Consider the following 25,937-nt stretch of genomic DNA (forward strand, 5'->3'; position numbering starts at 1 on the left):
CAAACCACACAAAATGCCAGTTTCTACATAATGTTGCTTTAAACAACATGCATGCATGTAAGCATTGTTGTGCCATTACACAGTGCTTTGGATTCAAGGTGGCCAGAATTCAAAGTTGGCTCAAAAAACATAGGGGGCAGCATATTAACAGAGTAACCGATAATTGCTTCTCTTTTACAGCTTTTCCACCAAAATTAGCAAGTCTACACAGATTCTTTAATGCCGGTACACCCACTAAAAATCGCCTATTGACCCCATTCCCACTTTCAGCAGGCAAGGCAGCGCATTTGTAATTTTTTTCTGAAACGTTACGTTGTACGTCACTGACATCTCGTTTCACATCACGAATCTGCCGGAAACAGTTGTAACAGACGAAAAAACTACAATAGACCCATTGTGAAAGAAGCTTCTACAAAACGATTGGTTAATTATTTTGACAACACAACCCCCGCGAAATGACTAGTTTCACTATCATAATCTCCAAAACAAAAAAACAAAAACAACTCTGTCTTTATCTCTTTACACTCAAGTTCTTAACAACACAGATTTTCTGGTTTATTTGAGAAATATCTGAAAATAAGTTTTATTTCATGTTTAATGTGTCATTTAATGTGATTACTTTCAAACTAAAATGACTGAATGTTTTAATATCAGCTCTGGATAGTAGTAAAGCTTCAATGATCAAATTAAACTATCTCAAAAATCGTCCAGTGAAAGTCTGTCTCCAATTGGTCAGCTCTCACAGGACTGAACAGGCACCGCCCACCATGTTTTTCACATCAACTCTGCCACATTTTCACATCCACGGCCATGCTGGGGGCATTGCTGAGGGCAGCGACTGTATAGGTGTGACATCACAACCTCACAGAAGTCCTGACAGCTCCTATGAAGTGTGCATTCCTCCTTGGATTAAGTGTTATGATACTTTCACAGTACATTGTAGCACCTATATATTGCTTCATAATAAAAAAAGACAGGAAATCTCACTTTCTACAGAATTGGACCATTTTTCTTGTTACGTTACTAATTCAAATACCATCGACTGTTATTGGAGGTGTGTTAAGCTCCCTGCAAAGTGGTCTACTGAGGCAGAGATGCATTTACTAGTAGTGCCTTACCTGCCAAGACAAGTCTAAATGATTTTGGTTATGATCACATCTACCAAACATGACAAGACCCATAGCAGGGAGAAAAAGAACACGTTTTCCTATTGCATTAAATTTTATTATTCCAAAAAAGATTATAACAGTAGTGCAAGGAGGGATTCAACAAGCATACATTCCCAACAACCGACGCACCATATGGACTAACATTCAGGAGGACAATATAAAAACCCTAATGATTTGTAAATGAAGGAGGCTATCCGGTCCCACGGTCAGTCAGCTGAATCAAGTTGTGTAGCACCTTTTCAAAGTCATAACAACATCAGTTCATTTAGAAGCAGCAGACTCCTGGAGAAACCTGGTGCATCTGAACATCATGGATTCGTAGACACAGGTGAGTCAGGACAGGAACTGTGACATGAAGGTCACGGCCTGGTGAAGGTCCTCTGTCAGCTCCTCCGGCAGTGACAACACCGCTGATGTCAAACTCTGAGTTATTTCTAATATCCTACATAGAGAACATTTGGTTATTATCTGGTTTGCTGCTACATTAGTCATCATCTCTGCCAACATAACATTTGGATTTTTTGCTCACCAGTTGATGTATTGAGCAGCCAGCTGTGGCTCATGCCTGGAGCCTTCCTCCACCACTAGACACTGTTTCATCTGTTTGAAGTTGGCCTCAATATCTTTCTTTATTTCAGTGAAAGTCTGAATCCCTCTGAATGAGCTGATGACTTGCTGCAAAAAAAAGCAACATTAAAAAGAAGAGGTTGATGCAAAATAGAAAAAGTAAAAAAAAATTGATAGTTTTGATTTATTCTCCTTACATATATAACCGAGAGCTGGTGGGCGATGTATTTATGACTTCCAAGGTGCCTGATATCTTCTTCTAGCTGTTGACTAAGCACCAGGAGCTGGTTCAGTTTGGCGATGTGGAAGAAGTAGTCTGCAGGAGAAGCATAACATTGTGTTATCGGTGTTCTTTGGGCAAACAGGAATACATTTTAATCGTTTGAACAGCCAGTGTGGATGTGATTAGAAGGTCATCTTCTTCATCACTGATGTCATTGTGTCAACGAAGTCCTAAATTTAAAATCATACTAAAAGGAACTTTTCACCTAAAAATAAAAAATTCAGTCATTATCTCCTCGCCCCCAAGTTGATTTCTGGAGCTTCACAGCAAAACAGCTTTGCAGAATTCTCCAGAACACCTGACGCAGATGGCTCCTACAGCTCATCTGGCATAATCCAAGTCTCTGGAAGCCCTGGGATACCAAATATATGAGCAAAAGTGAGAAGGAGCAGGGGCACTGCGGTGCATCTCTGTGTGTAATGTGATGTGTGGATCAGACCAGGTCATTATCATTATCGTTAATAGGGGGTAGGGTGTGGGTGAGTGAAATGATTAATCTTTAATGAGGAACATATTAATTACACAACCTTTAGCTAGCTTCCAGCATCAGGACCCATCTTATTCCCGGCCAAAGCAGCAACATTTTGCTCACATGCAGTCAAACAGAGCTGCTTCTCCTCATCTTCATTGATTACTGATCACTATGAAAGGCAAACTTCATGTAGGAAGATGAGACTGTCAGTAGCTGCGCTGGTTAGCTTGTATCCACAGCTGATCAATGAGAAATGACTCTATCTCCAGAGAGGGAGGAGGACTGATTCTTTCCTCTGCACAGCCCCACGCCTTTTTAAATCCTCCTCAGTGTAGGCATACTCATCACACTGTCATCCATGCTGTGTGCTCAGTAACAGCAACATCTCGCCACGTCTCAGCCCAAGCATGAAGAAGAACTAAATCAAATGGTGTAAAGGAGATAATAATGTTAAATTTGGACTGTTATTGCGGTCTGTCTTGTTGTGCTTGTGTGTGTTTCAGAGGTGCTGGGCGTGGTTTCCTGTAAACCCAGACAGGATACATGGGCTCCTAGTGAAACACTCGCTTTCTAGAGCTTCTCGTGTTTGTCTTTTTTTTGTTGTTGTTGTTGATTTTTCGCTTTTTCATCAGTGACTCTAACTTTGTTTTCCTTCGTCTCGTCCAGTGATCGTTCAGGTCCTGGATAAACTCCCTGGCCTCGCCACCACCCAGCCTCCCGCACCTCTGTCACCAGCCAGCTTCACCTGGGAGTCTGATTCCTCCGGGAGTCCGCCTCACCTCCCCGGCGGAGCCACCATCCACTCCTCAGCCCTCCTCCACCGCCAGCCTTCTCGTGATGCTCAATAAAATACATTTTTTCCACCATCTCCCTGTTTCCGGTGTCCGCTTTTGGTCCTGCTAATAATCAACTACAGATCGTAACATTATACTGTAACAGTATAAGTTATCACATCACAGTCTTCACGTCATGATAGTATAGGCTAAATTATCGAGTTTTAACGTGAAACTTAACACAGTTTTACGATATGTTATCAAATGTTAATGTGAAACTTCTCACGTTATCACTATGTTATCTACGGGGGCCGGGAGGTGACATGGAAGTGTTTGTTTTTTAAAAAACGCGCGCGCGGATTACTAAATCTGGCGCGCGAAATACGAATAAATCGCGCGCGTGAGTTAGGGAAGTGAGAAGTACCGTCCGTTGCTGGTGACGGCTGCAGCTGATCACAGCTGGACCAGCTGTCAGTCGGCTTTAACAGCTGCAGAGACGTCAGATGAATTCATGCCAGAAATGCCATTATCTATAAACATTTAAATCATAACACTGAACTAAAAACTGTCGAGAGATTTAAATAATCTATAGAGTTAAACTGATGTACCGCGTGAGTAATTACCCACAGCTCTGTTAACAGAGAGAAGCACTTGTACCGTTTCTTATGGTGCAGGTAATGAGATGTTTCTACGGAAGCCCTAAAGGGCCATGCATTCATACATTTTATTTCCTCCATTTTCCCGTGATAACGAGTTAATTTCATTTGTTTTCTTGAGATCTCGAGTTATTTTCTCGAAATAACAATTGCCATTTTCTCGAGATCTCGAGATAACGAAACTTTGTTTTCCCGAGATAACGAAATAATTAATTCGAGATCTCGAGTTATTATCTCAAAATAACAACTGCCGTTTTCCCGAGATAATGGGATAATTTTTCTCGAGATCTCAAGATAACGAAATTTTGTTTTCCCAAGATAACGATCTAATTAATTCGAGATCTCGAGATAATGACTGTGATATGATAGGGCTGAGATTATGGAGACGCCCGGGACCTCGTAGCTGGTCAGCTATGTAGTTAACAACAACATCAGGCTCACTTAGATTGCGCCGCCGATATAGCTGAAGCCTTGCTAACCGTCTTTTTAGATTACGCACATTAATGTGTATATTATCTGTAATAGCAAGGCATAATGCTATTTCAGCCTGTGTCAGGCCTTGATTGAAAAGATATGTGACACGGTGATTGATATGCTCCTGCATATAAGGGCCATGCATTCATACATTTTAATCCTCCGTTTTCCCGTGATAACGAGTTACTTTCATTTGTTTTCTCGAGATCTCGAGTTATTATCTCCAAATAACAACTGCCGTTTCCCCGAGATAACGGGACAATTTTCTCGAGATAACGAAACTTTGTTTTCCCGAGATAACGATATAATTAATCCGAGATCTCGAGATAATGACTGTGATATGATAGGCCTGAGATTATGGAGCAAGGCATAATGCTATTCCAGCCTGTGTCAGGCCTTGATCGAAAAGATATGTGACGCAGTGATCGATATGCTCCTGCTCCTCTGACATTGCTACACTGAATGATGTTTCCTGCAATGATTTAATATACTATACTATCGTTTTGTTTTCTCAAGATCTCAACTTAATTATATCGTTATCTCGGGAAAACAAAGTTTCGTTATCTCGAGATCTGGAGAAAATTATCCCATAAAAACGGCAGTTGTTATTTCGAGATAATAACTCGAGATCTCAAGAAAACAAATTAAATTAACTTATCACAGGAAAACGGAGGAAATAAAATGTATGAATGCATGGCCCTTTAGGGCTTCCACAGTTTTCTTCATTAATGACATGTATTACTTCACCCACCAGCAGCTCATCTCATATTAATCACAATGTTCAGTTTCATGACCTGGACGTGTCCATGGATACACCTGTGATCCACGCATCATTGAAGTGTTCAAATCAAACCTATGTCTGCAGTTTAAGTGTTCAGACATTTACATGATTGAAGTTATAGTGAATATAGTTTAGGCCTCACTTGGAAATTAGAGTGTGATGAACTTCATTCATGGGTGGGTTAAAATAAAGATATGATGTCTTTTGCAGTTAGTATTATCTCAGCTGCTGTCTGCATCCTACATTATAACCAATGATGTCCTTTATACCTGTTTAAATATCTTTGAAGCAGACGGCAAACAGTTTTGCCGGATGATCACTTTCTTCAAAGGCTGATATCTGGAGAAACTCTAACAGCTGGATCTGCATCTGCTGTCTGGTTTTGTGGTTTGTGCAAGTTCAGTTCCTGTTTCATTCTCACAGTTTTATCACTCATTAGACATGTCAGGATGTGATGCGCCTGCTGATACCCTGATGATTCATTTTCACACAAACGAAGCACCTGTTAAACACATTAAACTTCTTCTGGATTTTTTTGTGAACCACAAACCTTAAAGTTCAAACTGCATCTGTGATTTTCTCTCTGTTACCTGTTTAACAAACACCTACGCATGAATAAAAGGCTGCAGTCTGTATTTATACTGTGTACTGTGTATTTATACTGTGTATTTATTCATTAATGCCTCTGTATTCAGTGATATTCTGATTTTGAAATCAGCATTTAATAACCCAGAATGTGATTATGGCATTATTTGAACAATGGGAACTATATTTAGGCTGAATGGTTTGGGTTTTTTTTTGTTTTTGCTTTTTTAAAATGTTTTGTGGGTGACAAAACCTCAGCTGGCTTTCCACTGACATGAGGGTGAGTAGATAATGACTGAATTTTCATTTCTGGGTTTACTGTTCTTTTAAGGATATGTACAGAAGTGTTATCAGAAAAATTCACTTTGAGTATTAAAAGTGCTCATTATGCAGAATAATGTCTCTACGAGTGTTTTAAATGTTTTATATTAATCACTTGTTAACACGAATGAATTAATATTACAAAACGTAAAGTCATTGAAATTCAATGTGGAGCCAATTTTAAATACGTTCTAAACAATTGAGTAGCTTTTTATCTATGACGGTGAATCATATTCTATCAGCCAGCAACTAGCAACTTTAACTGTCAAGTGGAATAAAAAAGGACAATATTTGCCTTTGAAATCTTGTTTAAAAAGTAACATATAATAGAAATACTTAAATAATGCTTCTTCCCCCTGGCTAGGAATAAATGTATATCCTCTTACCGTCCATCGGCGGCCTCTCCAGCATGTCCACTGGGCTGCCTTGAATGAGGAACACCTCTACCCGAGGAAACATCGCTGATAGACCCACCATGTCCAGGTAGTCCTGAGGAAACACATAAATCTTCTGGTACAGCATGTAGCAGTAACTTCAAGTTACAGTCTCCTTATTTCAAGTTCTTTTAGGGAAGAATTTGAAGTGAACACTACTTGTCAGATGAAATACCTCCAGCTGTGGCATAGGCTTTGGTAGGTGTTCAAGGCACTGCAGCATCTGGTCAAGAATCTCTGATCCTTAAAGAATAAGGCACAGAACACTTCAAACATACAGGAAGTATCCAAGGCAAATGTAACACACTGATGCTGTCACACTGACCTTGAGCCTGGAAAGTGTCTGACTCCTCGGGGCTACAGCCTTGTCCTAACTGCTCCTGGAACTGTAACACAGAAACTATATATAATGCCACAGGACAACAAGAGGAGCATCCGCAAAGCAAGCTTATCAACAGTAGGACAGACAACACAGTTATAAACAAGTCTTGGGATGTTTAGATGGATCATGTTTAAGCTGGCAACGACTTCCTCAGTAAATTGACATCTCAAAGGTGTAAATATATCCAAAAAAGAGGAAATTTGACTCACATTGAGGAAGGCAGAGCCCACAACTTGCTTGAGTGTAGAGGACTGTTGCTTACCATTTAATGAAAACAAAAATATAACAGAGAAAATATGTGAGTTTTGGCCTAACTGTGAATTATCTGGATTCAGATCCCTAAATTATTTAAAGAATTTTGAATTAAAGGCAGCAAGTAGAAAAGTTTCCTTCACTTTTTTCCTATTTTTTTATTGGACTGTGATTTTTCTTTTTAGTGGGTTTCCATTTAAGCAGTATAATGTGAATTATGATGTAGGAATAAGCATGTTTGAGAAAACCTTATTTTGTTAGAAACTAAAAGAAAAACTGCTGCAAAACAAAAAAGATGATGGAAAATGCACTTTCAACTCCTGTTTGTAGTCTGATGGACATCAGTTTGTGCAGCAGCCCATCGTTTCTTGTCATCTTCCTTTAACATGATGTATGGCCAACATTAGCTGATATAATTAATGTGCTGCACACCCAGTCTAATTGCCTAATTTAATGGATGTGTACTGTCCTTCCAAGATGCCCATCTACTTGCTGATGGAGAAGCACATGGCTCTAATCACTTTTTGATGTGACTTTGACTTAAATTGAACTTCTCAGTTCGACTGCAACTGATGAAACCTGGGGAGAAGGTGGCAGGGATGCATGTGAGTTGTGTCAGCAGCGGTGGAAGTGTTTAGTCCTCAGGTCAGCCTACCTGCTGCATCTGCGCCCTGATGAGGAGGTCCAGCTGCCCACAGAGGCACAACATCTCCAGACCCACCTGCTCTGGGCTCAGCTGGACGGGCATCAGAGGTCTCTTCACCTGTAGCTCCACTGATCACACAGATAGCAACTGAAATCAGCAGGCCTGCCTGTATTACATCACCTTCTTCCCTCCACATCTTGACAGACAGGCGCACCACAGCAGCCTATGAAACAACGCGCATATGACATCCACCCTACAGGTCCACGGAAGGATGGAGATGTAGACTGAAGGGGAGTGGTCAGCGCCTTCCTGCCGGGCGCACTCCTCCCAAGATGCCATTTAACACTAACAGCAGAAAGAATTCAACAAAACCTGAAATAAAGACGGGTGTGTGCTGCTGGGACTCACCTTTGAAAGCTTCATGGTAGGCGCACGGCTGACAGAGAGGATCAGATGTGCTTACTGCCATATCTGACGTGAACCGGCTCTGATTGTTATCTCACTGTTCTCCTAAATGTGTCCCGCTGCTGAGAGCCATATGAAGCTCTCGGACGCAAAGCCAACAGCCCGGTGGAGGCGACAGACACAATAGATAGTGGTCTGTTTGTTTATTTTATTGCATTTGGTCGGAACTGTCTATCGCGAGGGGTGCGTTCGAGTGCCACACGTTCAGGCTGGCGACTAAAAGCCGCTGTGATGTTTCCTCAACGTAACTCGTCGTTTTCCTCGCAGGTGACGATGCTCGCTCGCACGCAGCCGCAAGGTGAAGAAGACTACATCCTTTTCCTCCATGTAATTTTAAAAGAGAGAGAATAAATACACAATGTCCACGCCCTTTGCAACAACAGCCGTGCAGTCAGTGTTGGATTTGCAGTTTTGAACGCCCCTCACACCCCCCCCACCCGCACACACACGCCTTTCTAAATGATGTCATGTTTTAGGGATGAAGATCGTCGCAGCATCACCTCATGAGGATGCAGCAGTGGTCTCTACAGGTCTGATCAGGCACTAACAACCGAACACACACCTGATGACAGACAGCAGTGGAAATCAACTACATTTACTGATGTCAGTACAATTTTCAGGCAGCCTACTTGTGCTTTACTCAAGGATGTTCATTTTACACTACTTCACACTTATACTCCACTACATTCAAAGGAAAATATCATTTACTTTTACTCGACTTTGATTTCTACAGTTGTATCTAACGGCTGTTTTCATTTTATTTTCTCCATAAATCATTTGTTCAATCAAAGATGTACCTTTCTTCCCGATACTGATTGTGATATCTAATATTTGTGTGTTAGCTGATAACGATTACTGTTTAGAGACCAGTGAGTAAAATATATATATATATTATGGATATTGGCTGCTTGTGGAATAAAAAATTACATACATTTCATACAGGTGTGAATGAATGGATAAACTATGTGGAATCGATGCATATATCAGTGTACAGACTTTGGTTTTCGCTGATACCGATTAAAGCATTTTAGGCAGTATGAAAGGTATTTCTGATACTGGTTTTGAACAACCCTAGTCTATAATATATTATAAAAAAATAAGCACCAGGGTTTCTGAAAACCCAAGGGGACTTCTTTCCAGTTGTCCACAAGCTTAACATATTAAGTTGCAATGAAAAATCCTCACAGATAAGGACGTGGAAGAGGGAAATGATCGACATTTTTGCAAATGACTAATCACTTATCAAAGTAGTAGACTCATTTAAAGGTTAATGGTTAACAAATCATGTCATTGTTGCAGCTCTATCCATTACACTAGTTAATGGTTAACTTTCAGATTAAGATCAGTGTATAAAACATGATGCGTTGTTATAGATTTAACTGCATTGTCACAGATTTAATATCCAAAATTAAAGTGACTAAATTCTCTCCTACTCAACCTACTAAACACTGAAGCAATGTTTACATGACACAGCATCGACAATAATCTGTAATGTAACATAAAAATGGAAACTTTTTTGGAGGAAAATTTAACTGCACTAGGTGCCAATACAATACACTTGAAATGGTCTGAAATACTCCAGAAAAAGAAAGTGCTGAAAGCAGTTTAGTTTTGAATGTAAAGGATGGATGGAGTTGAAGAAGCAGTTTAGGTGGCACTGCGTGAAGTCTGAAAAATGTCAAAAGGAGTTGAAGAGTAAATTATGAAAGCAGTTTAAGTTTTGTGGTATAATAGTAATATTGATCTTTATAAATTTACTTTTGATAGTTTGGTATATCTGTTCCACTACTTGTACTTTTACTTCAATATAACGTTGTAAGCAGGACATTTACTTTCTGTAATTCCAGTGGAAGATCCTCAAAGCACAAACCAACTCTGGGCGTGGTTTATTAAATAGCAAAGTCAGACAGGATGTCTCAAATCCTTCAGTGAGGACTCAAAATGGGTCTTAATAAAATACAACTGGCGTATAAAGTTTGTCACAGTTTTACAGTATCCAAAGAGAACGATTGAAATAAAAATGCAGAAGAAGTAAAGGCAAGAAGACATTTAAATAGTGTGCTAAGGAATATATCTCCCGATCCTATAATAGTCCAGCGTTATAAAAAAAGGAAAACAAAACAAAACTGAAGACAATTCTCTAGCAAAAGTCTAACTCACCTGATTCTTTTCAATACTCAAATATACAACAATGTACATATTTTCGTAAACAACCTTAATTTCAATAGATAATTTTGTTTCAAGTGCACCTGGAGGAAAAATAACATTTATATCCTTTTGCATCAATTGCCCCAAATGTCCAAGATATACCGTAACGGCAAATCTTATTTGTAAGCGTCTATCAAGAATAAAGACCGAAGTCCACAACTGTCTGTACATTTTACTCCCTTTCACAACAGCATTTATACATCAGGTCAATAGTCCAGTGGCTGAAGCAGAGAGGACACACACATGTTGGGTTTTGACATCTTGGGACCATGGTTAATCTCCTTTGTTCTTAGCTCAGGGATGGCCTCATCTTCTGTCTCAAAAGGGACTCCAGTTGAATTCCAGTACCGGCTCTGGCTTTGTTGTTCTACTGTCGAGTACCAGGGGGCAGAGTGAGGTTGGCCATCAGCTCGTGAACAGACGCAAATATCGTACACTCACCTGAAAGAAAGAGAGAATACACAGTGTTAGCAAAGGCATCTTGCGATAAGTTAAGGTGACAAAACTGTATAATCAGCTGCTACCAGGCTCAGTGACGTAAATGTAATACCAGTTTTTCACCACAGTAAATTATTCAGGGCGAGTCTTACCCTGCCTGGCGGGGTGTAGTTCATTGAACCTCTTTAGGATATTAGAGACCATGAGCGCTGCGGCCCCAGAGGAGCTGTGCTGTCTGGGAATGTCTGCCTGCTGAGTGAGGCATGTGGCCATGTCGTACACAATGGGCACGATAATGCTCACTGGCTCCTGTGGCACTGGCATACGCTGCGTCAGCTGCAACTGTGAGGCAAAAGAGACCAAACACATAGGGTTAGGTTGCTCATCGCGTTTCAACGTAATGATACTCTGGTATGCAAGAGCTAGTGAGGTTTGGCTGAGACTTACAAAGAAGAGCATCTTGGACTTGAGCACCACAGCGATGGTTCCAGGAGGGGCGATGGGGGGAGCACTGGGAGGGATGGTGAGACAGAACTGGACATTCCACTTCAGCTGTGCAGCCTGGTCAGGGAACTACAGAGAGAGCCACGTTTTTATTACAAAACACAGGAAATTCCAATTACTTATCTCAAAGGTAAAGAAATTAACTTGAATGATGTTTAAACTGTCCTTTGTTTTTTCTCTTCCATAACTAGAGCATATATATGTGTAATGCATGCACACACTCACAAATCACAGCAATGAGAAAGGCAGGTTTAACAGAGCATGGTGTACTTGGTCTGTATCTATTGCAATGTTTCCACTTTTATTTGACAGCTAGCATAATCAAAGAATTGGTAAGGTGCTTATTAAGTTTGCATAGCTTGAAAAGTGTAGTAAAAAATGTGTAGATGGGATGCTTCGCATTTCTAGGTTGCTTTCAACATTTTGTGTAAAAATATTTATTGAACATATTTAACTTGAGGCTCATACATAGTCATGATTAAATACATGTACCAACCCCCCGTACAAAAGAAACGGCTACCCACCAGTTCGAGCTTCATGATGCGCACACAGTCCCTGAGGATGTTAGTGTGTGCCCCCAGCAGCTTTGTGAAGGCATTTAGAGTGTTGTATTTGAAGGGAGGCCCAGCAACCTTGAAAGAGGAAAACAGGAGATACATTAATGGAATAACATAAGTGCAGGATGTGTTCCTACGAGTGGCTTTAATGGCTATCCGTGCTAAATACATTGACAAGCCATGCTACAACTAACTTTAAAATGTTTCCATTATATTACAATATTTCCGATTATTATCCACTGAAATAAATACTCCAAGTATTTTTTTCATTTATATGTCAATGAAAAAAGCGTATATGTGTCAATTATGCCAGTACAAATGCCTCAAATGTGTTTGTGTTTGCATTTGAATAGTTTGTCAATTAGGCTTTAAGTGGATGCTGCTTATACTGACCCGCGTCTCAAAGAACTTCTCCAGAACCTGAAGCTCCTCCTGGGACCAGGGCCCTGTGTTTTCTGGAGTGACTTTGAGCTGCAGTGTCTGGTAGTTCTTTGGGTTGAGAGCAACGCGGCACTTGAGCACTTCCGTCTTGAACATGATCACCCCCGGCTCATTGGAGTTTACAATAGATAACTGCAGGAGAGGTGACAGAGAAGTGGAAGTTAGGAAGACATCATGTCATTTTAAGAGGACAACAACACACTAGGACTATAAGAATATTTTGTGTGAAACTTACATTGGCCTCCTGCTGGATGATCCTCTGTAGGTGCCGTCTCATGATGACAGAACCCAGAAATCGCTCCAGCGGCGAGCAGAGGTAGCTTCCTGCCAGGCCTGGCACCAGGCAGGGAGTGGGTGAAGGGAGCAGAAGCACATGCAGCGCGTTGTGGGTAAGGATGGTAGGAATAGAGGCAGCCCAGGGGCGCTGAGGTAGCTTGCGGGGGGGAGGCATACTGGTAGGCATGACCTGTGAACCTAGACCAAAAACAGAGAGAGAGAGGTTTATTATTGACTATTTAGAAACTGTGTCACCTAGTTTGTGATACATAGTTTGTCCATCAGAGAGTTCTGACAGGGTCATTTTGTAAAATGCCACTAAAATTTAATAAATTGAATAAAAATAAATCTGAGGGAATTTACAATCATGGCAACACTGATAGCAGTACTTACTGGTCCCAGCACGTGGAGAATGGGGGTCAGGGATAGGCGAGTGCAGTGATGGGTTACCAGGGGACATGCCATGGATCCTTGCCCCAGGAGAAGGCCCTGAGACCTGGGGTGAGCCTGGCCACTGGCCCCTGTGGCTAGGAGACACCATGGCGTATGGAGAGCTGGGGTCCAGAGCACCTAGGGTGAAGGAGAGACAGCCATTAGCAACCAAACAAAGCTTAATGAACAACAATCAACACAGTCAAATGAATACACCACTGTGTGCCCACTTATCAAACGCCATTGTTATATGCATGCTAGTGTCTGTAGCTAAGTGCCTAGTGAAGATGTTTGGTTCAGCCCATTCCAGCCCTTGCCCTACAGACCAGAATCACCACCAGGCCAGCATTTAGAGCCACCCTGCTGCTTACCGTGGGGACTGGCAAAGCTGGTCGGGCCGATGGCTATGCCCAGAGAAGATGGAGACGGGGTGGGCCCGAAAGGAGAAGGTGCCCTTAGAGCTCCACTAGGGGAGCCAGAGGCATGGATGTTCCCTGCGCACACACACACACACATACCAAATGGCTCTTCAGACTCTGAGGTTGACAGGTTCTCCTTCCACACACACACACACACAGACGCACACACACACAGAGATAGATAGATACACACACACACACTAAGCAGGGCGGAAGGGGCTACAGCCTCTGGCTGGGGGGCTGAGATGGAGAGGAATGGAAGGAGCAGGACTAAATGCATGCTTTGTTCCCTCTTGGCTGTGAGGTGTGTGAATGTTGCATGAGAAACACAACTGATCTCATGGTTTCACAAAATTAAAATGGGCACACATGGTTTGCTCTTCCTCATTCCGTAACATTTACATATTTTGCTTTTGCGACAAACACCTAAGTGAGCAGGGAGGTTGATGACAGCAATGTGACCAAAACAAAGATCTGTAGCTCATAATCCTGTATGGCAGGCTTGACAAGCTCAGATGACACAAGCAATACAAGATGTCATTCACTCACACAAACTTGGGCAAACACCAAGTACCAAGCTTGCTGTTACCTGGTGACTGGGTGGGCATCATGGATGGTGAGGGAGTTACATTAGCATGGTAATTTGGAGGTGGTGAAGTGAGAGGAGGATAGACGCCTCCCGCACCCCCTCTCATTGTCTGTGGCTGCTGTTGAGCTTGCAGCTGGTTCATCAGACTGTCCATCACGTCTACACCCACCGGCGAGGGTGGGTTATCATCTTCATTGACAGAGCGTCTGCGAGCATCTTGATTACTGTCTACAAACATGTTCAGGAATGTCTACACAGGGAAAAGATGAGAAGGACAGAATTAAGAACATAATTGTTAAAAGCTGGACCAAAAAAAATTAAGTCATTGTTAATAAAACTGTATCATCAGCATTCAATTCAGTTTTGCGTGTGTGTGGAAAGATCCTTCAGGTTTTCACACTTGAGCGATGACTGGAAACAGGAGAAACAGCTAGTCTAGGTGGTCCTATTTTCATTAACAGTTAATTTGTCGATCATTTTTTAATTTATTAGTTTATAAAGTGACGTCTAACTAACAACATGTACCTTTCAGCACCTCTTATGCTAACTGAGTAACACGCCACACAACAGTAGAATCTATACAAAAAAATGTTTAAACTTCCTTGAGACGCAGAGACTTCCTGGAGTTTCTGTGAATAACCCGGCATTCTCACTGTGATGGCAAGATTCCAGACAAGTGAAACCTCAGTTAAAAATAATTTGTTTTTTCTCCATATAAACTCTGATAGTCAACTAGGTCTGGTATACCTTGAGTCCAGGAGCGGGATAGAAGCCCTCTACAATCTTAGTGTTGTCAAAAAGACTGTAGGCTCCGTCTCTGATGGCTACCACACCACGGCTGCGGCAGTAGATGTCGATGCAGTACATGTTTCGGAACGCCAGGCGGATGTGTGTGGCTGACTGGGGTAAGATGGAGAAGCACTGGTAGGCAGTGTTGGTGCGCTGGGTCAGGCCCAGCATGGGCACTGTTGGTAGCTTGTTGATTGCATTCAGAGGGGCCTGGGTGTCAGAGAGCACCTGGGGAAGATGATAAATGGAAACGTTTGCATATATTTTTTGCAGAGCCACTTGAGGAGTAGGAACAAACAGAGAATACTTGAACATTTAAGGGAAAGCATGAGTCTAATTGAATTGCCCACTGACATAAAGCCCCATTTATCAGGAACTTTGACACATGAAGGTTAAGTAAACACATTCAAGAGGAACCTTAGAAGTCATTTGAAATTATGAGGTGATCTTGAGCTAACAAGTGCACATATGGCTGTATTTTCAAAACTTTGCGATAACTTTGTTTACCTGTAGCAGCTGCATCACATTTGGACACTTGTTGAACATCTCCTGTAGCTGATGGAGGATGATATTGTGGCAGTTGGAGCAGCCAGAATTGGGCCCCACAGTGCCCAGGGCCAGGTGGAAACGGTGGCTGCTGGAGTTCCACTGAATGGTGACAGAGCTGCCCTTGGTGGTGCCGTAGCACAGCACCAGCTTACGGTAGTTATACAGCCGAACCTCTGAGAACAGACTCAGGGAGGATGGCATCTCTGAAGGGGGGAAACAATTACAATGTGCAGCTGGATTAGATGGGTATGTTTCTTTTGCAATGCACTTATTCACCACTGAGTCACACTAATGAGTGTAAACTTTCACTCATTGTAACTATGTATTTTACACACACACATGCTTGACTTATTAAAGTAATTGTCTCTGAATTTTACTGTTTTTTGTTTCAGCACAAAAGTCAAACCAGGCCAGGAGAACAATGAACTTCAAGATCATATATTTACATGGATGACAATGCATGTACCTGGCAGTGCACGAGCGAAGTTGAGGACACACTGGTAGAGTTGACTGATCGCGCTCCAGTCATTAAGAAACATCTCCACAACCTTCCGCCCACCCACTGGCTCCGACAGAGGGTTTTCATAGGTCAGATACACGTGCCGCGTAGAGGCTGATAGAGGGGACAGATGGGTTTACTCAAACACTGGGCCATGAAGCAGATGCTGACATTTCCATATTCACATGCTGGCCATATTTTAAGCAAAGCACATAATGTGTAATGCAAGACATTTTAGAAAAACAATGAAAATGTTTTTAGCATACTGTGTTTATTGCTTAATTTGCTACACCGAGTACTTATAAGATCATAGGGTATGTGCTGGTAGTATTAATTTGATGGTTTTACTGCTTTCAGATTGTGACCTTACGGGTTTTGAATGGATGAGATTTTTTATCTCAATGACATTTTCTGGATACATCAAGGTAAAGAAATAAATTAATAAATGTGATAATTACATATAAACTTTTAGTGATGAACTTGGAATATTCTGCATCTGTGTGTCTGTGTACCTTGCTCTTTGCTGTGTGTGCTGTTGAGAGGGCAGTTGGCCAGCACTAGTTCAGTCACCCAGGTTCGGTTGTTCCTGCCCTGCAGTCGGAAGGTGCAGTCAAGTAGTGATCTCTCTAAAGCTCTCCTAGTCTCCTCTCCTACACCTTTACAGGGAGGAATCCTGCGGGACAAAACAATTATATTGTATGATTACAATGGTTTGGGCAGAGTTTATCATACTATTTACTACTATACATTTCATGTGTGCATAAATGTATGCATGTGTGTGCGTGCTTGTGTTTATTACTTTAGCAGACGTATTGCATGACTGCTGCCATCTCCCTCCACTTGGACACCCTGGTTTGGGATCTCCATGTTGGACAGCTACTCAAATAAAGAGAAGGATGGTATTAGGCACAAAACACATGACTTGGATCACTATTCTTTATGTTTTCAGGTTTTCACACTGTCTGAGACTTACCTCTGTTCTGAGGCCAATGAAAGGCATGTTGGTGTCGCACATCGCTACTAGGTGAGCCAGCTCTTTGTTGAAGGCACACATTTCTCCAGAGCGCTTAGGCTTCTTTGGCTCTGGGTCCCCCTGTTCCCCAGTGATCTGCAGAACAGAGTTTAATTTATCCAGCTGTGCACATTTTTGCTTTATCTTAGCAATGGATTGTTTAACATACACGAAAGGAACTTCGACAGGGTGTCATTGTAGTGATGCAGCCTACACATATGGCTGCCAGGGCAACACCAGTGGCAGGCTAATTAATAATTATGTTACGCAGGAACATGCTCTGAAATGTTAATGTATAACATGTCTAATATGTCATTGTATAAAATGTGCTTTGAGGGTGGGCACAGCAAAATGCATGGTTCTCACCTCTCATCGGGCACCACATCCATTTAAAACTCTAAAAAACGTATTTCATCATTTGTGTGGGATGAAATATACTGCTATTAATTCTACATATGAACATTTGGTGTATAACTACTTTAGCACTGACTACCTTTCTCTTAGTACCAGGCCGGGCCCCTCTCCCTGTTGTGGTATCTTGGACCAGGTGTTCCAGGTTTGGTTTGAAATGCTGTAGGAGCTGTGCACACATGGGTCCATCCTCTCCCTCCAACTGACTCACAGACAGGAAGGAGTACTTGTACTGCAATGCTGTGGGACTGCTAGGCACTTCAAGCATTTCCACCACCTATAGAAAATAGATGAGGATAAGGAAAGATCCAAGATGGACAATTAGACAAAGGACATAAAAATAAGAGTGTTTTTTAACTTTGTCGTGGAATTTTCTGAAGTCATTTTGGTTTAGCCCTTTTCAGCAGGGTATTTTGTACTTACAATGTAGTACTGCGGAAGGCGTGTGAGCTTAATGAAGAGTTTGTGTTTGGACAGGCTGCCAACAGGGTGAGAAGCTGAGTTGGACAGGTGAAGGACATCAGTACACACAGTGGGAAGGTGTTTCACAGACTGTCGACTGCGCTGCTCCCCCAACCAGAACCTTGCCAGAGAGCAAGACAGACTTTGTGTTAGAAAAAGTCAAGGGTTCATAGCTCATACTCTCTCACATCATTCACACTGTTCACTAGTGCAAGACTCTGGCAACTGAGAGCCCAAGAAATTCTTCTCAACACCAATCTTGCCACATGCCTAGTCAAGTGTTGCTACTGACAGCTACTGCTACTAACTGCTATTAGTCAGTTTTGACAGGCTAGAGGCAGGCGTCAAGACTACTGTCGACTCTGAGCTGCTTCTGCTATCTTCTCTCACTGTGTCAAAACATCAACATTATACTGTCAGCTGTGAATACACATCATGTTAAATATATGAGGGACTGAGGAGGTGGACTTACTTTAGTTGTTGAAGCCAAGATATGATGCGCTTCATATCATCATTGATCGTCTTTTCAATGTCGTCTAGCATGGACTGATCTGGAGAGACAACAACCCAGAGGTTTATGTTCACAGAGCTGAGCATACAAAACGGTAAAAGTAGAGACACGGTAGTCCTTTTCACACAGAGTATAACACTCTGCGTTATCGCCGCATTATCGCCTTTGTTTGTTCACACTGAACCAAGCAGCGCCGGCTTAAAGCCACTCCAGTGTGTCATTTCATAAAGCTAGCTGGTGCTGCAGAACCAAAAGAGGTGTGACGATACACATCATGACGTTGACATCCATGTGTTTTTTTTTCCAACATGTTACCCCAGTTTCCAGCAGCGGACCCTGTCTGTCTCTCACTGGTGGTAGGGATGCCGTTTTCTGGGGGAAAGTTCACTGAAGTCTCAGCCGGGAGGGCTGACCATCACAGTGATTTTTTTTCAATACAAGTTAATCACAAATACAACCTAAATCACATCACATAATCACCGCTATTCAACTGCGGGAGCCGCCTTGCTTTGTGTGTTGAAGTGTTGGACATTTCTCTTTTATTTGATAAGTGAAGGATCTGTTTAGCTGTCAGACTGTGAACACCATCTGACTGACACACCCCTGTTCTGCGTTGCCGGCTTTTCCATTCACACAGACATTGTCTCGGATCAGAAACTGTCCCCCCTCCCCGCACCTGCAACTTTCACACAGACGGTGAGGTGGAGTATCAGCGCATGATTCCCACATTGAAAGGGCAGTGTGAATGGGGCTAGAGAAATTAAGTATGAATTTTAATCATCCACGTCAGATTATTGTAAAATACAAAACCAAACCCTTGTGTAAACAGTATTTGAATAAAAAATGTACGAGGACCAATAAAATGAACAAACACACAAAAAAAATAGTTATGAGTGAGTGTTTGCTATGACTTACCTAATCCATACAGCATGGGTTGGAACATGCCAGAGTGCAGGTCTACAAAAATGTGTAAGCACTCAGAGCGACCACAGGGCTCGAGTATTGGTATGACGAGGGTCGGTAAAGCAGTCTCAATGAATGCTGAAATAAACAAACACAAGTGTGAATAACACCATGACTACAGCGCATTAATTTACATAAGGTGAAGGGAGGATGTGTGAGACAATACATATCTATGAGGCAATGGTAACTTTCCCTATGTGATTCATCTTAATTAAAATCACAACAGTCTCCACATTAAATACTTTTCAGAGTTAAAAAGATGACTACTGTGCCCTAAACGATAGGGCTGGGATGACATGCTTATCTCCTGATTCAATACTATAATGACACTTGGGTGCAGATTCAAAATGCATTGCAATTCAATATTATGATTTATTGAGATTAATGTTTGCTTTTTTAACACTTGGCCATGTGAAGAGTTGAATTATACACTTTTAGACACAGTACAGTTGTAATACAGTAAGTGATAGTTCCCAAAAATTTTGCATATCACATGTCAGTCAGTCTTTCTGAGTTTCATTTCTGCAGCATCATTGCTATACTGATATAATGCCATGTCATACTGGATAACAGCAAATACATTTGTCCATCTGCTGGAACTTCTTTCCACCTCCTCGTCTAATAAGCAAAGACTAAGGTGAAGCAATTGAATATGAATTATATTGATCCAAATAAATAAATAAGTGATTTCTTTTTTTTGTGTTTTAAAGGAACAACTTTCTGTATATGCCCACCACTACTATACCATGCCTTGGTTTTCAACTGTTGTCACAGACTGGCACAAGCCTGTAGTTGCTGTTGGGGACAACACTTTCTGTGCATTTGCTCAATATATTTCTAGGAATGTGTGTTACTGGCAATGACAAGGAAGTAGAGTAAATACGTACAGTTGTCACTGGGATTGCTGGTCTTGAGAATGGCTTTCAGCTCCTGTAGCTTCTGATGGGACCGTGCATGAACACTGTCGATCAAAAGTTTCTCTACTGAAAGATGGTCAATCTAATGAATGCGTGAGAGAAAACAAAAATCAATCAATCAACTGCAATATATTCATACAATAAGCCATACTGCCCCATACATTCTCTTACACTGAAAACACATTTATCAAAAACATATGTTCTCCTTACCTTCATAGCTCTCTCCATTAACTTGGAGTCACAGGCAGGTAGAGGAGGCTCATGAGATATTTGCAATGGTTTAGATCCATCTGATTCGTCAATCTTGATAGTGACTTTATGCACTGACGCTGTGCCTGTTTTTCTACCCAAAACCTGTTGGCTGTAAAAACAAAGAAAAATGTAAATACAAAGAAGAAATCAAAACAGTGAAAATACATTCTGCGATTTCAAGCTTTCTCTTTTCATTCAATTCTGGTAGTTTGCTGAGAACACAGTGTCCTTGTCCATATATGTGAGGGTAATTAATAAAGTCTTACTTCCAGACAGAGAGCGTGAGGTATTTTGCAGGCACGTATCGCTCCTCCTGCACCAGGTCTCCCCATCGCTCTCTAATCAGCATCAGGGTCTGAGAGTGAAGCACCTCTAGTTGCAGTGACAGACAAAAGGAGTCTGGAAACAGTACTGTTAAAGAAGACATGGTGTGGGAAAATACAGTCCTGGGAAATAAAGATTAAGTACTACACACATCTTTCCATCAACATTCAAGACACACACACACACAAATCCTCAAGACACATGCACGTTTTTGGTAAAAGGGGTGTTTGTCCCCAACACAGACTGCTCTTTGACACGATGAGATGCCCTGCTAGCATTAGTGGGGGAAAGGCAGAGCCGAGATGTTCTGATTAGCATTGTGACAAGCACAGTCGTGCTCATCATGCATGCTTGATTAGGGTCTTTGATATTGGCAAGAATGCTAACAAGCTGTTGTTTCTCTCTACGTTTTTTCACAGACTGATGAGTGATAGGACCTCTGACTGTGTGATGACAACTATTCTCTTCTTCCTATATGTATGAGATACAACAGTTGAATGGCACGACTATCACGGCACTGACTTTACAAATATTAGGTGATGGGTTTTGAAGTTGACATGATGGTTCATTTATATTGCAGAAGATCTGATTTAGCTTTTACTTTTGCATGGACAAATAAAACAAAATGTATCTGTGTCTTAGTGCAGGTGTTAAAAACACACATCTCCACCAGAAATTAATTACACCTCAGATGACCTGTCTGGGTGATAAGTTGCAGTGAGGACAGTAACAAAAGGCTGTTGTGTTGTTGAGAATTAATGAAAAAAGAAAGGGGGGGGGTTAAGAAGGATGCAATTCTGCAGCTGTGTTTCTCATTGGAATGCTTCATGCGTCTGCTTTACAAGTCAATACTCTATATGCTCCGACACACACTGCTGCCCTACTGCAGTTGTTCACGTTAGACTGGGGGTAAAGCCATGTGTTTTTTTGCAGGACATACAAAAAAATGCTCAAATGTGTGTGTGCAGATAGACAGTCCAAGAAAGGATACGTAAGCAGTTGTACATGTCCTGTAGGGGTTTTTCATCTGCACACAGACGTGCCTGGACCAACTCGTGGATGAAGTTCACCTGCAAACTGTGGACCAAGGTTCGGCCATCTGTCAATATAGAGGTAGGGGTAGAGCGGGGGTAGATGGAGTATAGGAACAGGGCGAAAGACCAACAAGTTAAGAGTTAATGAGAAAGGGAAAAACATTAGCAATGAAGTGCTTTGTCAATGGCACCCTCTGAAGTGTGCAGCAGAGCTGGATGAATACAAGCTGTACCTCCAGTTTCTTTGTCCTCCACCAAAATCTCCAATTTCAGCAGCCTCCAGGGAATATCAGGGTCATCGCCCATCACCGTCAAAGTGGCCTCAAACTCTCCTTCCACTCGGAACTTTACACGTCCATTAGCTACACAAAAACACACCCAAGCAAAGATGCACAGAACATCTTCTCATTACCAATAAAATAGAAAACAAACTGGCAAAGACGTTAAGACAGTCTCTATCAGTTAAAATTTACAATGGGTGGGTATACACAAGCTGCTTACCAACGGTGAGGTTTGCTAGCTGAGGTGGTAAGTCCGTGGTGACGAGGCGGTGTCGTAGAATCTGATTAAGCTGGTTCAAGGTGGTCTGCTTCTCAGACTTAGTGATGGGGTCGGGAGGAATGATCTTATCCTACAAAAATGGACACAGAAACAGTTGTGCTTACATACCAAACATACAAGATGTTAAAGCCATATAATACTACAGATGAGCAGATGCAGGTAAGGAAGTTTAACAAGACTTACTCGTATACATGTGGGCAGGCGTGGGTATGACCCTGTGGTGAGAACATCAATGGCAAAGGGGATGGCAAAGCTGGGCAAACGAGCATGTACAAGGGCATCTCTTGCCAGCGACGCAAGCCTATCAGCTGTATCAACAAACAGGATGGTCTGCTGATCCAAGAAGCTGGAAATCATCTGTTACCATGGATACGATGGACAGAGGAATGATTAAATTGATTACTGTCTGACAGACACAAGGCAATGTGCAATGTATTCAAACTCCAACTATATGTAGTCATACTGAGAAAATTATATTACACAGTACATACCGCACACTTTTCAACTTTTCCTGCATTGCTTGCCCACTTCACCAGGGCCAGCAGACGCACAAATAGCTGCCTAGTGCGACTGGCAAACTGGACAATTTCAATTTTTCTGAAAAAAAGCAAACAAACAAAAGCCAGATGATTATAGTCATACAATCAGCCTCACAGAATCAGCAGCTACAGGAGTGAAGGGATGACAAGTTCTGAATGAATTTCAAAGAAACATACCTCTCCATGTCCGTTTTTCTGGGAAGTCTAGAAAGAAAAAATTAAATTGTTTGATTATTGCCATTCTCCCCTGATCCTCTGAGTAGAGAGCACAAAATATTACCAGCCCAAACACGAAGCATCCCTGATGCGAGAGTCTGCTTTTACATACATACACACATATATTGATGTGACACATATGTATCGCCCCGGACAGACAGGTATCTCTGATAACCGTAAACATAACTTTAGGGATCTTCAGACATATGATGGTGATGTTGTTTACCGGTACGCCCCCTCACATAACAGTAGTTATCTGTGCTATGCAAAAGCTCATCTTCTCCATTAATGTGAAAAGCACACCATAACTTCTCATTTGATGAGCCGGTTAGTGTTTATTTGTGTGTGTGGAAGATGAGCATCCTCTGAGTTGACCAACGTTAGCTCATTAGCCCGCCGGTTACCCCAGTTAGCTTTGAGGCCTACAAGCTAAAATGTGAACTTACAGCTCTGCCAGCAAGGTAATTTCATGGTAGGTCCTCTGGAGAAGAAACTCAATTAGCAGGCTCAGTCGGACCCCCTGTGTGGCCGGTGCTCCGGGTGGTGGTGGTTGTGGCCCCGAGACAACCGGACCTCCAAGTGGGACGAGCTGCCCATCTGACCCAATCTGCACCGGAGCCATTTTACAATGACGATACTGAGTAGTTAGCTACGGCGATGCACAGCCAGCGCTGCAACGGCAAACTATCGAGTTGTACTTCCTAACTCCTTGCGAAAAGGTGTTAGTAACAGTCTCACAACATTTCTTTCCCGAGACGAGTTCCTCGGCGCGGACTTGGTTTCCTTATTCAGCAGTAAACTCAACAAATACACCAAATGTGGTAACCCATTAAGGAGAAGACTCAATGCCGCTCAGCCGCCATCTTTGCTGTCGGGAATCCTTACGGCAGGCCCCCGGTGGGAAAGAAAACCCAGACTGGAGCTTTGAGGAACGAGAGTCGTGAACGTCTCCTCAGTTGTCAGGCCACTGGTTCCCACACTGGGGTAGGCTAACTGTGGTACCCAGCATATTGTTTGTGTTGTTTACAATCCCAGAGAAATGTGTGTCTGCTGACTGTAACGCGTGTGTGTTCACAGTCGGTCGTTTCTGCTATTAACGTGTTCTCTAATCTGTTGCCCTGGTAACAGATGACAGCACGTTAACGAATAAACAACACGTCAAAAAGTCTGTGACTACATGTTACACATCATGCATCACTGAGGTCACAGAGACACTATGTTAATAGGACTGATACTTCTGATGATCACTTGTGTTATTGATTCATCAGATGGTTATTTTCTCCATTACTTTGTTGATGGATTCATTCTGTTAAATTTACCCAGAGCCCAAAGTTAAATCCTAACATTTGTGAAGCTGGAACGGTTAAATGTTTTTGCATGTAAAATAAATGATAATCCTTTTCCTTTTTTCTTTTTTGGCAATTTATTTTCTGTCAATCAATCAATCAATTGATTGACTAATTGTTCCAGCTGCACGTGTGCAGTACATTTTCTTTTTTGTGTGTTTAAAACATGTAATATGTAAAGTAACTAGGCTAGTAAAAGCTGTCAAATAATTGTAGTAAAGTAAAACAATATATTTATTTTCATCTGAAATGTAGTACAGGACAAGGACGGTGGCAACCAACATATTATGTGCTATGACAAAATTAGAGAGAGACTGGAGACAGACATCTGTGAGGACGTCAAGAACTTGTCCGTGCTGCAATGAAGAAAAGACTTGAGCCTCACGACCTCCCCTCCATCACAGACACCTGGAGGAGGACAGAGTAAATACACACCCAGAGGCAAAGCTCAATCCCCCCATTCACACATGTATTTAGGACCCATATTTAATAAGCCATAAACAACAGAATTTAATACTCCTCAGATCTGATGTGTTCAACTTTTGATAGAGATAACATAAACAACTTTCTACCTTACTGAATATTTAATACCTGATATTCCTATTATGTGTTTATCAAATCATTCTGGTTTACAAAGATTTGATTATAGTACTGATAAATCCAGACATCCGTAATGGTATGTCATCTTGGTGAATTCAATAAGCGGGTTAGGAGGGCTGATTATATAAGTACGTTTTTTTTCTACCAGTGGTTTGATCATATGCATTCACTTGTATTTATCTTCCCACATAGAGGCAGCTAAGCCCCTCTTGACCCCTTTGTGAAACACAGGTTGTTAAAAATAATCAAAATAATGTATTTCATTTATCACAGAGGGATCCTGCGTTAGAGCAGGCGAATCACAGTCAGAGCACGAAGAATCTAATGCGTGGAGGCTAAGTGACTTTTTCACTGGATTACTACGGTGTGACCTCGTTTTTGCTGCTTAATTAAAGAAGCATATACTAACACTGTATCTGGAGATGTAAGGAGATCAGTTGTCTCCCTGTTTAGTATTTCATCTAATCTTCCTCTGCAGGATCTCCATTTTAAAGAGGTGGAGAGGAACAATATGCAAAAAGGTGGGAAACACACCCATATTCACTCATGCGGTAATTCACACCATTATATGTTCTTTATTTCCTCATTATCTCATGACTGACTGCCTTTTCCTCTTTTTGTACATATGATGCTACCCTGGTCATCTATTTGGTCTAGATTATTATGTCTTAAGGACACTGTGTATGAGTCTGTAGTATTTATTTATATACCAATACGGCTTATTTATACATTTTTTTTTATATATATATATACAATTTTTATATTGCTATGTTAATATGTCTAGGTTGTTCTTTTTATTTCATTGTGTTGTCATTGTCTCTGTGTGTA

The 25,937-nt window shown here is 41.6% G+C and overlaps 2 protein-coding genes across 5 annotated transcripts; both read right to left on the reverse strand.

Moving 5' to 3' along the window:
* Positions 1–1,208: 1,208 nt before the first annotated feature.
* LOC311262718 (uncharacterized protein) lies at positions 1,209–9,089 on the reverse strand. Of its 3 annotated transcripts, none has more exons than XM_084362356.1 (9): positions 8,204–9,089; positions 7,805–7,923; positions 7,107–7,148; positions 6,841–6,901; positions 6,691–6,758; positions 6,468–6,570; positions 1,934–2,052; positions 1,699–1,844; positions 1,209–1,611 (listed from the first exon to the last, which is right to left on the reverse strand). In XM_084362356.1, the coding sequence occupies exons 1-9, from the start codon at positions 8,262–8,264 to the stop codon at positions 1,503–1,505; spliced, it is 828 nt and encodes a 275-aa protein (XP_084218482.1). In that variant the 5' UTR covers positions 8,265–9,089; the 3' UTR covers positions 1,209–1,502. The 3 variants fall into 3 exon arrangements, with proteins under 3 accessions (XP_084218482.1, XP_084218481.1, XP_084218483.1); XM_084362355.1 differs by having other exon boundaries at positions 7,107–7,154; XM_084362357.1 differs by lacking the exon at positions 7,107–7,148 and having other exon boundaries at positions 8,204–9,087.
* A 1,040-nt stretch (positions 9,090–10,129) lies between these two features.
* med14 (mediator complex subunit 14) lies at positions 10,130–24,256 on the reverse strand. 2 transcript variants are annotated; one of them, XM_084361474.1, is made up of 29 exons: positions 23,610–24,256; positions 23,125–23,151; positions 22,900–23,005; positions 22,592–22,765; positions 22,349–22,478; positions 22,081–22,209; positions 21,805–21,912; positions 20,756–20,888; positions 20,448–20,598; positions 20,208–20,319; positions 19,273–19,398; positions 18,319–18,397; positions 17,808–17,967; positions 17,467–17,661; positions 16,935–17,069; positions 16,761–16,837; positions 16,474–16,634; positions 15,929–16,075; positions 15,421–15,665; positions 14,872–15,141; positions 14,125–14,374; positions 13,488–13,610; positions 13,078–13,254; positions 12,644–12,882; positions 12,361–12,540; positions 11,935–12,042; positions 11,354–11,479; positions 11,059–11,248; positions 10,130–10,909 (listed from the first exon to the last, which is right to left on the reverse strand). In XM_084361474.1, exons 1-29 carry the CDS (start codon positions 23,783–23,785, stop codon positions 10,836–10,838), a joined length of 4,308 nt encoding a protein of 1,435 aa, XP_084217600.1. In that variant the 5' UTR covers positions 23,786–24,256; the 3' UTR covers positions 10,130–10,835. The 2 variants fall into 2 exon arrangements, with proteins under 2 accessions (XP_084217600.1, XP_084217601.1); XM_084361475.1 differs by lacking the exon at positions 13,488–13,610.
* Positions 24,257–25,937: the final 1,681 nt, after the last annotated feature.

Source organism: Pagrus pagrus (assembly GCF_965226575.1).
Source record: "Pagrus pagrus genome assembly, chromosome: 9".
Classification (NCBI taxonomy): Eukaryota; Metazoa; Chordata; class Actinopteri; order Spariformes; family Sparidae; genus Pagrus; species Pagrus pagrus.

Coding starts and splice junctions, on each gene's coding strand:
- LOC311262718 (XM_084362355.1), bottom strand. CDS start 8,264: ATGGCAGTAAGCACATCTGATCCTCTCTGTCAGCCGTGCGCCTACCAT. Junction 7,155..7,804: donor TCAGGGCGCAGATGCAGCAG/GTAGGCTGACCT, acceptor TTAAATGGTAAG/CAACAGTCCTCTACACTCAA. Junction 6,571..6,690: donor AGCCTATGCCACAGCTGGAG/GTATTTCATCTG, acceptor GTGTTTCCTCAG/GACTACCTGGACATGGTGGG.
- med14 (XM_084361474.1), bottom strand. CDS start 23,785: ATGGCTCCGGTGCAGATTGGGTCAGATGGGCAGCTCGTCCCACTTGGA. Junction 21,913..22,080: donor GGAGGACAAAGAAACTGGAG/GTACAGCTTGTA, acceptor CTATATTGACAG/ATGGCCGAACCTTGGTCCAC. Junction 17,968..18,318: donor TCTTGGCTTCAACAACTAAA/GTAAGTCCACCT, acceptor CTCTCTGGCAAG/GTTCTGGTTGGGGGAGCAGC.